This window comes from Poromitra crassiceps (assembly GCF_964638095.1).
Source record: "Poromitra crassiceps genome assembly, chromosome: 1".
Taxonomy (NCBI): Eukaryota; Metazoa; Chordata; class Actinopteri; order Beryciformes; family Melamphaidae; genus Poromitra; species Poromitra crassiceps.
In genome coordinates, this window is record NC_139623.1 from 111,952,641 (window position 1) to 111,967,662 (window position 15,022).

At 45.2% G+C, this 15,022-nt stretch overlaps 1 protein-coding gene across 1 annotated transcript in view; it reads right to left on the reverse strand.

Moving 5' to 3' along the window:
- Positions 1 to 15,022, reverse strand: part of ptpn23a (protein tyrosine phosphatase, non-receptor type 23, a) — a 77,964-nt gene that overhangs the window by 27,199 nt on the left and 35,743 nt on the right. The window contains exons 11-14 of the mRNA XM_083634295.1: positions 12,020 to 12,078; positions 11,823 to 11,902; positions 6,304 to 6,418; positions 2,042 to 2,107 (exon numbers count right to left, since the gene is read on the reverse strand). Coding sequence (XP_083490421.1) covers positions 2,042 to 2,107; positions 6,304 to 6,418; positions 11,823 to 11,902; positions 12,020 to 12,078 — 320 coding nt within the window. The remainder of the gene's footprint in view (positions 1 to 2,041; positions 2,108 to 6,303; positions 6,419 to 11,822; positions 11,903 to 12,019; positions 12,079 to 15,022) is intronic.

A 15,022-nucleotide genomic window follows, 5' to 3' on the forward strand; every position in this document is an offset into this window, starting at 1 on the left:
GATAGAGAGGTCGGTCAGAGGGGAGTCTTTAGCAGGGAGAAAGAGAAGTTCAGTTTTTTCTAAATTAAGTTTGAGGTGGTGAGCAGCCATCCAGGCCCCAATGTCTTTCAGACCGGCAGAGATGCGTGCTTCAATTAGAGTGTCAGAGGGGGGAAAGGAAAGGTAAAGTTGGGTGTCGTCGGCATAGGATAGGAGAAACCGTGGGGTGAGATTACATGAGCAAGTGATTTCATGTAGAGAAGGAAAAGGAAAGGACCTAAAACAGAGCCCTGGGGGACACCAGTGGAAAGAGTGCAGGGGTTAGAAAGGGACCCTCTCCAGGACACCTGGAAAGTGCGCTCAGAAAGATAAGAAGAGAACCAGGAAAGTGCAGTGCCGGTAATACCCAAGTCGGAGAGAGTGGAGAGCAGAATATGATGGTTGATGGTGTCGAAAGCAGCGGATAGGTCAAGGAGTATAAGAACAGAGGAAAGGGATGAAGCTTTGGCAGAGTGGAGGGCGTTGGTGACCAAGAGCAGAGCAGTTTCGGTGGAGTGAGCAGGTTTGAAGCCGGATTGTAGGGGATCGGAAAGGTTGTTATTGGAGAGATGGATAGATAGTTGATCGGAGACTGCGCGTTCAAGTGTTTTGGAAATGAAGGACAGGAGAGAGACGGGACGGTAGTTATGGATGGCGTTGGGATCAAGGGATGGTTTTTTGAGAAGGGGTCGGACCCTAGCAGTCTTCAGGGCCCGACAGAAAAGTACCAGAGGACAGAGAGGAGTTGATGAGAGTGGTGAGGAAGGGCAATATGTCAGGAGAGATACAGTAGACTGTAGAAGAGAGGAGGGGATGGGGTCTAGGGGGCAGGAAGTGGCATGGTGGGAATTGATCAGTTGTAGTACTTTTACAGAGGTGAGAGGAGAGAAGGAATGGAAACTGAGAGGGGAAGATGGAGTATTCAAAGTTGAGACAGGAGACGTGTTCTGAGGGACAGGAGGGGGGAAGGACGAGCTGATGTCTCCAATTTTCTTGGTGAAGAAGGTTAAAAAGTCATCTGCGGTGAGGGAGGAGGGGGGGAGGGGAGGGGGGATTGAGGAGGGAGGAGAAAGTGGAGAAAAGTTTCCTGGGGTTGGAGGCAGAGGACTGAATTGTTGAAATGAAGAAAGAGGTTTTTGCTTTGGAGACTGCAGAGGTGAAGTTTGAGAGAGTGAGGTGGTAGGCTGAGAGATGAATGAGGTTGAGGGTTTTCTTCCAGGTTCTTTCGGCTGATCTAAGTTGGGTGCGGTAAGTGCGGAGAGAATCGGATAACCAGGGAGCAGGGGGAGTGGAACGGGCGGGTTTTGTAGTGAGAGGACAGAGTGAATCGAGAGCAGAGGAGAGGGAGGATAAGAGAGTGTTGGATGCCTCCTCAGTGGAGAGGTGAGATAAGGGGAGGAGGGAGATGGCAGCAGAGGAGAGAGACGTGGGTGATAGGGTTCTGAGGTTGCGACGGATTGTGACCGAGTGAGTGGGAGGTGGATGGGAGGGAGATTGGAAGAGAGAAGGTTATGAAGAAGTGGTCGGAAACAGGGAAGGGGGTAACAGTGAGGTTGGAGGAACGGCATGAACGAGTGAAAATAAGATTGAGTAGATTACCGGCTTTGTGGGTGGGAGGAGAGGCAGAGAGGGAGAGGTCAAAAGAAGCAAGGAAGTTGAGAAAGGAGGGAGAATGGAGAGTGGGGGCCTGGAGGTTGAAGTCCCCTAAAAGAAGGAGAGGTGTGCCATCTTCAGGATAGAGGGAGAGAAGTGTGTCCAGTTCGTCCAGGAATTGGGAAATGAGGGAACCATTCCGATTTCTAGGTATGGAATGGCATTGAATGGTATCAAAAAGCTTCAAAATGTTTGTTTCTGAATATTCTGATTAAGGAAATCAATGGTGTGATTCTGTGTAGATTTGTAGAGAATACAAAATATAATTGAATTGATTTGTTTGTTTCTTATGCATGGGAAAAGGTCCATAATCTGGACTTGAGTATCAAGTCTTAGGCTAAGTTAGCAAGCAAACACAATATCTACTCACTCTAGAGTCTCGTTCTTGCTGTCAATCTTGGCCATGATGTCCCTCAGCAGCTTGGCCTTCTCCTCACTGCAAAAACAGAGACCCAACCAAGCATTAGCACAGGCATGTTTATTAGCATTAGCACATTAGCACTTCTATATTTATGCAGGCTTGGCTTTTTTCAGCTTCACACTTACATTCACACATTCACACCTCAGACATGAGCAGCGTAACAATGGGCTCTATCTTCCCAAAAGCGCTAAATTAGGGTTTGCGCTCGTTTAATGCCATGCACAATGCAAATTGGGGGCGGACACAATCGCATGCCTGTGATAATTGTACTGGGCATAGGCTGCCACATGCCAAAGCAGGCGTTTCAGCGCTAAAATGTGGGGATGGATGGCATTATCCTATCGTCAGCAGCGCACAATTATTTTGCGCAAAGAGCTTTGAAAAGGACCTTTTACGCGCAAATACCTCGCTGCGCTGGGAGCGCACCGTAATCTCCGTGCAGCGCAGCGCAAAAAATAATTCCTTTTGGATATGTCATTACGCACAGCCTTGCCATGCCAATACATCAAATTATGCTGCTAAAATCGGGTATTGGCAGATAAGATAGATACTTTATTGATCCTTTGCAGGAAATTCATGTGTCACGTAATGCAGCTACATTCAACATGTCAGGCCAAAAACAGGAAAAACATGAGGACATCGAAACATGTAGCAAGGCACACAAAAAGTACTGTCAAGTACTAAGAAAAAGGTGCAGCAATAATAATGTTAATAATAATACTAAAGTGCAAAAATGTTTGCATAAAGTGACTTACAGTATCTAGATAAAGAACAGGCACCACTGGCCAGCAAGATAAAAATACAATATAAGCAGCAACACCCACACACACACCCACCCACACCCACACCCACAGTAAAAACATACCCCGGTACATTGCACAAATATCTAAAATATCTAAAATCTAAAATAGATAATATATATATATATAATAGATAATTCAGTGAGGCAATCCACTATAACTCACTGAGAAACTTTTATCACATCGCAATTCGCAAAGAGGGAAATGAATTGAGAAAACTTGTTGGACAATGGACATAGGCTATTTACCTTCATAACCCGGAGGGTCGTTGGCACCACAGACGATCTGTCAATAAGCTCTCTCTGTCCTCGCACGAGTGAGTACACTCTATTACGCATGGAGATAATTACAGCATATTGCATGCCTCGCGCAAACAGCCATTGCGAGACTGGTTTGGTTTTGATTGACGTAACGTGACGTAACGGTTTGCGCAGGCATTTGCGGGCGCAGATGATTTTGGCACGGCTCTAATTTCCGTCTGCCACGTGCCGTGAACGTTTCCGCATGCCCGCCGAGAATTGCATCCCCAACATATTCCGGGGCTGTTTTAACACGTTAATTGCCAAGAACGAGTTGAGTCGTCAAACACAATCCAGCTGTTCACTGCCAACGACGAGTTGAGTCGTCAAAAAAATGATTTTTTTTTTTTTGACCGTGGGATGTGCATCTAACCCTTTTACATCTCTTATATAATTATTGGAGCCACCGAACGTTTACAACCCATTCCACCGACCCACTAAGTGGCAACAGTGCTCTCCTGACTAGAGGAAGGCAAGCATTTTTTTAACTTGTCACGCCATTCTCACCCCAGCCATTCTCATGAAAATGGATGGGGGAAAACGCTCTCGTTTTCGCGCTGATTGCTGGCGATGCGGGATTGCAAATTTACATAATACATTACAGGTGGAACACACTTTGAAACACGCAGCATAAATATGACCAGAATCGCAAAAGCTTCTCTCAACCAAAACTCCAAGAAGCGAGCGAGTCCATGCCGACTTCCTCAAACAGCGGCCGTGCAGACAGGCACAGGACAGCAGCAAAGCACTCAGACTGGTGACAAGCTTGTGACGGCCGCTGCAGCCAAGAAGAACGCCCACGGAGGGAGGAGTTGAAGCAACTCTCCCTCTCGCTCTCTCCCTCTCTCTCTCTCTCTCTCTCTCGCTCTCTCTCTCTCCCTCCCTCCCTCTCTCTCTCTCTCTCTCCCTCTCCCCCTCTCACTAGGATTAAACCTAGTGCGTCTCCCTCCCGAGAGGGAGGGAGAGAGAGAGAGAGGGAGGGAGAGCGAGAGGGAGGGAGAGAGAGAGAGAGAGAGAGAGAGAGGGAGGGAGAGCGAGAGGAAGGGAGAGAGAGAGAGAGAGAGAGAGAGCGAGAGAGGGAGAGAGAGAGAGAGAGAGCCAAAAATGAATGGTTAAAGTGACATTTCTATCGAATTTCACAAAAAGCCGTTTATCTCTGAATATTTTTTCTGACGCTAAAACCATGCTGTATTCAACTGCTAATGCTTACATAACTACTAACTCTACAAACTAACTCTTTTAGACAGAGAAAGTACACATTCTATTAGTACTTTTGAGATATTGTATGTTCACAAACTCCAAGCAGAAAATAATCCTCGGCTCTTGTAAAATGAGCCACAATCCTCAAAAAACGGCTTGGCAGAAGCTACCTACAGCAAGAAAAAAACGGCTGGCAGTCAATGTGTTAACTTAGAAATCAGGGAGGTCACCTTTACCAGACAATTATATCACTTTTAACACATTGAGTGCCAGCCATTTTTTCATCCTGTAGGTAAGTTGTGCCAGTTTTTTTTTTTGAGGATTCTGGCTCATTTTACAAGAGCCGAGGATTATTTTCTGTTAAGAATTCATGAACACCAATCATCTAAAAATAACTAATAGAATGTGTGCTTTCTCTGTCTAAAAGAGTTAGTTTGCAGAGTTAGTAGTTATGTAGATATTAGCCGTTGAGTACAGCATGGTTTCAGCGTCTGGAAATTTATTCAGAGATAAATGGCTTTTTGTGAAACAGTCACTTTAACCATTCATTTTTGGCATCAGTAAGACCGTCAGACATTCTAAACAATAGTTTTGAACAGTAATTTCCTCCATAACAACAGGAAACACCCCTCTCATTCAAACTCCTCCCTCCGTGTGTCTTCTCCTCCTTCCTCCTGGCTCTACAGCGGGCGTGTCAGAAGCGCGTTGCTGCTGCCTGCCTGCCTGCGTGCGGACGCTCCTTGTGCGAGTCAAGATGGGCCGGGGAATGCGTGGGCGATGGGCAGATGTTGATTCTGGCCTTTCTGAGGTGTTTCAAAGTGTGTTTCACCTATAATCTATTTTGCAAATCGCTCTCCGCTCTCTGTGTGCTGCTGCCTGCGCGCGGCCGCTCTCGGGCAAGACAAGTCTGGAATGGATTACTGTAAAATCGCCTCGCCATTTCCTTGAATGGCTTGCTCCCGCGGCAGTTTTTTCTTTGATTTCGCTCGTCTGGGGGAGCACTGTCAACACTTAGTGGGTCGGTAAAATAGATTATACACATTCTCTTGCTCCAATAGTGATCTCGAAGATGTAAAAGTTGTTGATTGATGTCCCACCGTCAAAAAAAAAAAATGTTTATGTAAGACGAGATATCTCGGCTCTGGCACTCAAGCGTTGGATTATGTAAGACGAGATACCTCGGCTATGGCACTTAACGTGTTAAACAGTTACATTTCTGTATAAATCATTACTATATGCTCCCATGAGGTGGGGATACTGCCGGCACTGGGGTGCAAAACTCGCCATAACACCTGGACACTGGCGCAAGGCTTTCTTCCCTGCCTTAAGGCACGCGCAAGTGCTAATAGGGCATAGCGCCTGTCGGAAGATAGGGCCCCATGTGTTTTACTGAGTAAATCAACTGAAGCCCACTGCTATAACCCCCTATAGAGTAACGCAGGGATGACGGCTTTTTGTAGGCTTACCCCCGAAATCGCCACCATGCTGGTTCGTAAAGGGAAAAGTGAATGGGATTTTTGTATGGGGATTTTGGTAAAAATGCATGAAATAACATCTGTGGTTAACAAAAGCTTATGAAACAGCAAAGTTTGTGTTCAGCAAGATAATCTTCACAAATCAGGACCACTTTTATGACTTTTGAAGCATTTTCTGAAAATCGCATAAAAAAAATACAAAGTTACACTTCAAAAGTCATAAAAGTGGTCCTTTGTTTGTGCAGATCATCTTGCTGAACACAAACTTTGCTGTTTCATAAACTTGTGTTAACCACAGACCTTATTTCATGCATTTAACCAAAATCCCCATACTAAAATCCCATGATCTTTTCCCCTTACGAACCAGCATGGCAGGGATTTGCTACTTCCGGCCTGGACTCATTCCTGCAGTACTCTAATATCAAGCTGTCATCTACCTGTAGAGTGAAGACGCCTCGTGGGCGGCCATGGGCACCAACTTGGCGAACAGGTCCAGTCCGGTGACACTGGGGTCGGTGGGGTTGACTGGCAGAGCCTTCACCAGCGGGGCACCTATGGGCACAGAGCAGCTGCTTTTACTGGCATACTAACACACATACACTTGTTTTTTTCAGAAACTGAAAAAGACCGCTCAACAGAAGGGGAAGTCACAAATACTGTCTAACACAAGAAATAGATGCAGATGTTATGTGTGCCTATTCGGGAAGCCTGAATTTGACTCAGCACTCCCATGTTCTCACAGCACTCTACAGGTGCAAGTGCAATTAATTCTACTGCCTGATTTTAAAACATTACATTATTAAGACACAAAATATAAAACCTCAAATAGGATAAAAATCTATGTATTTTATCTGAATTTACTGTTATTAACTCACTTATTTCAGCTTTGACCAGCAGTAGTTTGCATTAGCGTGTGTTGGATCCAGCAATTACTGCAGCATTCATTGACAATTCAAATACACAACCCTGTTTGTATGGTCCAAGGAGCAAAACATAAGAAAATCACAATTCTGGAAAGAGCAGTTGCCGCTAGAGATGCACCGATTGCCATTTTCTTGGCCGATTTCCGATTTTTGAATAGCCTGACTAAGTTGCCGATACCGATTTTGGCCGATTCCGATTTTCTTTCTAAGAACAATAATTGACGGGTCATTTTTAGATTTTTTTTTTTTACTTTGCTTTGATAGAAAATTAAGATTCATGTCACATTTCTCATGCACAGTTCTCTGACGACTCCGCGATAGTTGGATGTATCAAAGATGGCGATGAAGAAGAGTATCGGGATGTGGTGGCCAACTTCGCCACATGGTGTGAGCAGAACCACCTGCAGCTCAACGTGTCAAAGACAAAGGAGCTGGTGGTGGACCTGAGGAGGGTCAAGGCTCCGGTGACCCCTGTTTCAATCCACGGGGTCAGTGTTGACATAGTGGAGGATTACAAGTACCTTGGAGTGAGTGTACATTGACAATAAACTAGACTGGGCTAAGAACTGATGCACTCTACAAGAAGGGGCAAAGCCGTCTCTACTTCCTGAGACAGCTGAGGTCCTTCAACGTCTGCCGGACCATGCTGAGGATGTTCTATGAGTCGGTAGTGGCTAGTGCCTTCCTGTATGCTATTGTGTGCTGGGGCAGCAGGCTGAAGGCAGCGGACGCCAACAGACTCAACAAACTGATCCGTAAGGCCAGGGACATTGTGGGGCTGGAGCTGGGCTCTCTGACAGCGGTGTCGGAGAAGAGAACGCTGTCCAGGCTATGCTCCATCATGAGCAATGACTCGCACCCACTCCACGGCGTGCTAGTCAAACACAGGAGCACGTTCAGTGAGAGGCTGATCCCACCTAGATGCAACACGGAGAGGCACAGGAAATCATTCCTGCCTGTGGCCATTGGACTCTTTAACGCCTCTCTTAAAAGAGCACCTCGGAGACACTCAGTCTCCCTGAGACTGAGCCAGCCGATAGGTTAACTGTGCCTGGCTGAGCCACATGTAATGTAATGGGCAAGCCGACTTAATATAAGTCCAGTGTGCAATAACTGCAATTTGACACGTAATGTACATCACTTACTCTACTTATTTTTGCTTATTTTATACTTACTCTACTTTATTTTTGCTTACTTTATCGCATTTTACTACTGTGTATTTTATGCTATGTTGTGTTCTGAGTGCGAGCTACTGTAACCTGTCCCAATTTCCCCCCCGGGGATCATTAAAGTCTTTCTGATTCTGATTCTTATTATCATTTGCATGAGGTAGGACGATCTCACTCAAAAACATCTCAAAATAAAAGTGTTCCAGGTTACTGGACAGAGCTTTTCTTTTTTGTGTAAATACAATGAATATAAAACAACCAGTATATCCCACAGCTATCATGCATTTACTTTTCCAAAAGAAAAAAGGTGCAACAGAACAGGGGCTCCAGATGGAAAGTAGCCTATGGCTAAATCTGTTACAAAGCATCTCTTCCCCTACGGGGTTTAATGTTTGTTTTGTATATGTCCCTGCCAAATAAACGAATAGAATAAAAATAAATAAACATCAAAATGTTATCCCTGGACAAGTAGTTTATAGCCTATACACGAATCCTACGGCCAATTTGTGTAGGCTGCCATCTAGTGGTGCCGCCATTACTGCGGGGGTAGGTCCCCGCAGCTAGACTGTGCTGCTGGCTGCTGCAGAGTGCCAAATGATAACAGCGTCGTGAGCTGGATTGATAACGTGAGACAGTAGCCCCCAGTTACTGATGAAGGTACGACCTTATTATGGATGGGGATAGTAATTATTCAAATTGTAAATAGCGGAAAAAATACCACTTAACGAGCCGCATTTCAAGTGACGTTATTGTGTAAACATGCTAATGTTAACGTTACTGACTAGCTAGCTAGCATAAACAATCAAGTTGCATGTAATCATTGCACACTAGGGGTGTCACGATACACTCAGTTCACGATACGATACGTATCACGATACTGGGTTCACGATAACGATACGATATGATACGATTTTAACAATATTTTTTTAAACTTGAATAATGACAATATATGACTGGAAAAGTAGTATTTTATTTGAAATGCACAAATACAAAACATGCTGTTGTGGGAAATTGTTATTACAATAACAACTAGAAAAAACATGAGATTGGAGATAAGGCTTATCTTGAAATAGAATGAGTTACACCGTCACTTAGATTTACTTTGAACTAAAAGGTTTCTCAGCAGTATAAATTCTCATTATGCATCTTCAGTTTTTCTTCAAACTCAAACAACAAGACTTTTCTTAGTCTATTTTTTATGCATCTTCAGTTTTTCCTGTCAAGTAAACAGTTTTGCCAGAAACTCAATTGAATGGTTTCTCTCCTGTATAACTTCTCATGTGTCTCTTCAGAGACTTGTTCAACTGAACTACTTTCCACACATTGAACTTCAACAAACAAAGACGTTTCTTTGTCTACTTTTGAAAAAAAAAAAAAAAAAAAATTTTTTTTTTTCACGATATGAGATTTCATCTCAACGATACATATCGTGACGTTTTACTATCGCGAAATTTCGTGGGACGATATATTGTGACACCCCTATTGCACACCAATTACATTAGTAAACATTAAAAAAAAATATGAATTTGTGTTTTTATAGGCATTCAAGGGTATTTTATTAATCGCCTGGCTTGTGATGAGCAACAGAATGCCAACTACACTTCTCTCATAGAGGGTCAAAATGACCTGAGCTCGGGATGGATTGGCCAAATATTGCACACTCTACCAGATGATATCGGAAATGTCCGATATTCACAGTCCATTAATTAACAACCATAATGTTCACATAACCCATGTCATAATCACTGTTAGCTTAGGCTAGGCAGCTGGCAGCTGCATGCTACTCATTATGAGGTGAAATAACGTTAGCGATTTACGACTTAACCAAAACCTACCATGCTGTTGTTATTGGGAACAAAGTCCTTTCTGTTAATATTCTTGATCCACCACCTCTGGCGAACAGCTCGGTCCTCTGCACATCCAGGGAATCTATATTTGTATGTTTATGTAACGTTATGGTTTCAGACAGAGGGGCACTCTTCATGTAGCTAACGCTAGTAAAGGCTGTGAGTTAACATTAGCATGTTTACACAATAACGTCACTTGAAATGCGGCTCGTTAAGTGGTATTTTTTCCGCTATTTACAATTTGAATAATTACCATCCCCATCCATAATAAGGTCGTATCTTCATCAGTAACTGGGGGCTACTCTCACATTATCAATCCAGCTCGACGCTGTTATCATTTGGCACTCTGCAGCAGCCAGCAGCACAGACTAGCTGCGGGGACCTACCCCCGCAGTAATGGCGGCACCACTAGATGGCAGCCTACACAAATTGGCCGTAGGATTCGTGTATAGGTCTGGAGCCCAGACCTTCGAAGCCATGCCCACTCTACAGTTGTGGATTTGGCTGTTCTTGAGTAGATGAGGAAATGAGTTTGAGTTGAGTTTACATACAGAGTCAGTTTCTTTTAATCCGCCATCCGGAAAAAAATCATCACGCACAGTAAACCTTGCACACTGGTCCGATGCGTTTTATTATTATGTTCGTCGTTCTATTCGCAATACGAAACAAATAGTCCTCCTCTCCTGTAGCCACGTTACAACGTGACTGACAGAGCTGATCTGCAGCAGGCAGCGGTGATGTGGACTGCAGCTGGTCGGGGAATGTAACCTGGACACAGGGCTCGATAGTAGGCCTACCTTCACTTCGCCAAGCCGGCTGTGTTGCGCTGTGGCCGGGGAGAGAGAGGGGCCGGTGAGGTGAAGCGAGCCGCTCAGACTGGAGTGGACTCCAGCCGAGCGAGACTCGGCAACGTACCCTCCCCTCCGCGGCTTATTTTCAACTTGCATGTGTGACAAACTGTACAATGTCCACAATGAGGACGACATGCTTGTGTTTCCTTTTGGCTGCTTGGGGTGCGCGCACGTCACGTGAATGCATGCATCGTGCAGCTGCAGGTAATTGACCCAACAAAAAAAGGGGAAAGCCGACCGGCGCACAGAATCGGCTATGTGGACTGACCGGAGCCGGTCACCGGTCGAGGCCGATCACGTGAAAATCGGCCATTTCCGGTCACGTGCCGATCGATCGGTGCATCCCTAGTTGCCGCCCAACTTCACCAACACATGTCCAACCATGAGCTCTATGAACCCCTTCAATCCGGCTTCAGAATCCATCACAGCACAGAGACTGCCCTCATTAAAATGACCACAACACCCTTACTGGCCACAACACCCTGAGTGACCACAACACGCTTACTGACCACAACACTCTGACTGACCACAACACTCTGACTGACCACAACACTCTGACTGACCACAACACTCTGACTGACCACAATGCCTTTAGTGACCACAACACCCTTACTGGCCACAACACCCTGAGTGACCACAACACGCTTACTGACCACAACACTCTGACTGACCACAATGCCTTTAGTGACCACAATGCCCTAACTGACCACAACACCCTTACTGACCACAACGCCCTTACTGACCACAACGCCCTTAGTGACCACAACGCCCTGACTGATCACAACCCCCTGGCTGACCACAACACCCTTAGTGACCACAACACCCTGCTGACCCCAACACCCTTACTGACCATGCTTGGACCCCGTCATCACCGCTTGCGGCTATACTTATTATTATTATTACAATCACTTTCATCACCAAGTACAATACATGTGCAGGGATTTGCCTTGGTGACTGTGGCAAAGAGGCATGCTGATAAGTTAAGAGTTCCATAGTAAACACTGACACACACAGTACAAAGACAACAGGCCCTCAAACTGCATACGGACAGTGACAGACACACAACAACAGACTGTAGGACTAGTCATATCACTCTACATAGAAACATTTAACATGTTACAACTATATACAAAATCTATCATCTGTAATCAAATACTGTATGTTACCTTTGACTGAGGCCAGACTCTCCAAAGAAGGGATCGTCTCGTGATAGATGAAGTCATTGTCCTTCTTGGCAGAGTTAAACCTGTGGGTAAAAGTAAAAAAAGAAGACATTTTAACATTGAAATCAAAAGGAAGAAGCCATACAGTACCACATTACCACATGAAAATAAATGATAAAACTGTTGTTCATTTTGCTCACTTTCCCCCGATTACATCCATGCTGAACCTCAGGGCGTCCTGCACGCTGTCAGGTTGACCCTGGTTGTACCCAGACACACAGCAGAGATGTCAGTTTATAACAGACACACAGCAGAGATGTCAGTTTATAACAGACACTAGGGGTGTCGCGGTACATGTATTCATCCCGAGAGTTCACGGTACGGGCATCACGGTACGGCAGTGTACGGTATGTGGAGATCCACCACGAATACGCCTAATCCAGAAGGTGGCAGTAAAGCACCTAAACGAACGCTGTTTGAACGCCATTAAACGCCACAGAAGAAGACACGCGAAAACAATACGAGAAAGCCGTCCCTTTCGTCAGTCACTTTAACTAACGCTACGGCGAGAAGCGAGGCATGCGAGATGCAAGAGCTTGAAGAGCCGCCACCTTCTTTTAAATCATTCAGCGGTGTGGGAGAGCTTCGGCTTCCCAGTCGACTACAACAGCGATGGAGTGCGAAAGATTGAGCGAACAAAGACGGTGTGTCGGCGTTGTTCGGCAGTTGTTGGGTACGTCGGTGGAAACACCTCCAACATGCTAACGCATCTCAGGCGGCACCAACCAGATGCACCGCTCACCGGAGACAGGGTAAAGAAAACGGGACAACAACTGCTTCTCCCCGCTGCTTTTAACCATCCTCTGAATGCCAACACAGACCGACACGAGAAGATTACAGAGGCGATTGGCGTCTACATTTCCATGGATATGCGCCCATATGCAGTGGTAGAGCAAGCCGGCTTCAGACATTTATTAAACGCACTCGAGCCTCGTTATAAGGTCCCATGCCGTTCACACATGAGCGGAACCGTGGTCCCACGTCTGTAACACGCGCACACGAGCAGTGATTGAGCACGGCCTGTCCACTGCACCCGCCGCTGCATTAACAACTGATGGATAGACGTCCCGTGCTACTGAAAGCTACCTCACCGTCACCGCACACGACATCGACAGTGAGTGGGAAATGAAGAATCCTGTTCTTCTAACGAGACCTGTGTATGAACAGCACACTAGCGCCCACTAGGCATGGGTCGATTTCCGGTTTTACTGGTTCGGTTCGGTATACGAGCCCAGCGTTTGTATACGAGCCCGGTTTGATCACGTGCGGACCGAAAAAACCTAAAAAAAAAAAAAAAGGTTTTAGGTTTTTTATTTTTATTTTTGCCAGTCCATTCTGATTGCACTATTGTTCGTATTAGCCTCTTCTCAAGTTGCACTAGTAGGCAAAAGTCTTATTTTGTTTATTATGTTGATGTTTGAAGAAAAGTTAAGCTGAATAGTTATGAGAAATAAAAACAGTGTGTTGTTACAGTTAAAAGGTTCTGCTTATTTGTATTCAGTGTTCGTGCTGGTTGGCAGCATACCAGCTTAGAGGTGCATTATCGCCACCAACTGCAGCCGCTTTGATACGTTTTTTTTGGGGAATATCGAACCGGTTTCAAAATGTTCAAACCGACCCATGCCTAGGCCCTATATTGTGTGAATTTGTGAGTTTTGAAGTTTATAAGGCAGCTCAGCTGTAAGCCAATCCATTCTGATTGCACTGCTTGTGTTTTTATTAGCCTTTTCTCAAGTTGCACTATAGGCAGAAGTCTTATTTCATTTATTATTTTGATGTTTAGAAGAAAAGTTGAGCTGAATAGTTATGAGAAATAAATACAGGGTGTGTTTGTTACACAGGTGTCCTGCTTCTTTTTATTCAGTATCATTGCTGGTTGACAATACCAGCTTAGAGGTGTATTATCGCTATCAGGTGGACTGAAGTTGCACTACAGACAGTTATGGGCCACACTCGGGAGCCCTGCTTAAAAAAAAAAAAAAAAATGTAATTACAAAAAAAATCGGTATACCGGTTCGATCCGGTTTAGACGGCAATATCGAACCGGTTTTAAAATTTTCAAACCGACCCAGCGCTAGCGCCCACCTAGCTGAGAAGCTACAAGAGGCAGTAGCAGAGTGGAAACTTTTTGTATTTTTGATAACTAAATGCTTTTCAGCCTTGTAGCTGATTGTGACATTGTGACCGAGCAAGCAAAATACAACCTAATGCAAGAGAGTATGTTCACTGTGTGTACTGTTTACTGCTTTAAACAGGGCCATGCTGTACCAGTTTGTGACACTAGGTGGAGCACTAGTACTGCCTGTTCAATATGAATGCCCAAGGTTAAATAAAAAATGAAAATAATTTTTTGTTGTTGCTTTTTCCGCCGTTGTACCATACCGTATTCGTACCGAACCGTGACCCCAAAACCGAGGTACGTACCGTACCGTGACTTGTAGGGCTGGCACGGATCACGGATAATCCGTGACCCGTACGGATCAGCCCTCACGGTTCGGAACGCGGTTTGGAACGTCAATGGTCCGCGGACCCCCGCCCCCCCCCCCCCCACCCCTTTCGTTTAATTTAACGTTTAACGTTAGTGTATGAGAATGCCTGCAGCGCAGCCAGACACAGACAGGCATCATCATGGCATGCACAAGTGAGCTTCCTCATCCATTGTCGCCGCTGTAAAGTCTCTCTGAAGGCTGTGGCTAGTGGCTACTAAAGACAACAAACTTATTTCAACACCTCTGAAAAAGCACAGGAATGCGAGTAGCGTGTTGCGGGCTGCACAAGATAACGAGAGCCACAACACGCACACACACACACAGACACACACACACACACGTTTCACGAACACATTATCACCGGACGGTGAAATGTTGCCTTGGACACATAACAACAAAACAACACGTGGGGCCACCGAGTAGCTTAACGTAGCATCAACGTAGCATCAACGTTATGTTTCCAGACTCACCCGGTCTGGTCTGTACCCGTGTCAAGTGACTACATTAGCAAGCAACAGCCAGGAAGTTAGGCGCAGTGCCACCTAAAACAGGAAGTTGGGTTGTTCTGCCTTCAGAGTAAAAGCATAAATTGTGTCATGAGAAAAAAATATTTTTGAGCTGTGCAGGGCAACAAATGGTTAGAGAAGTATAATA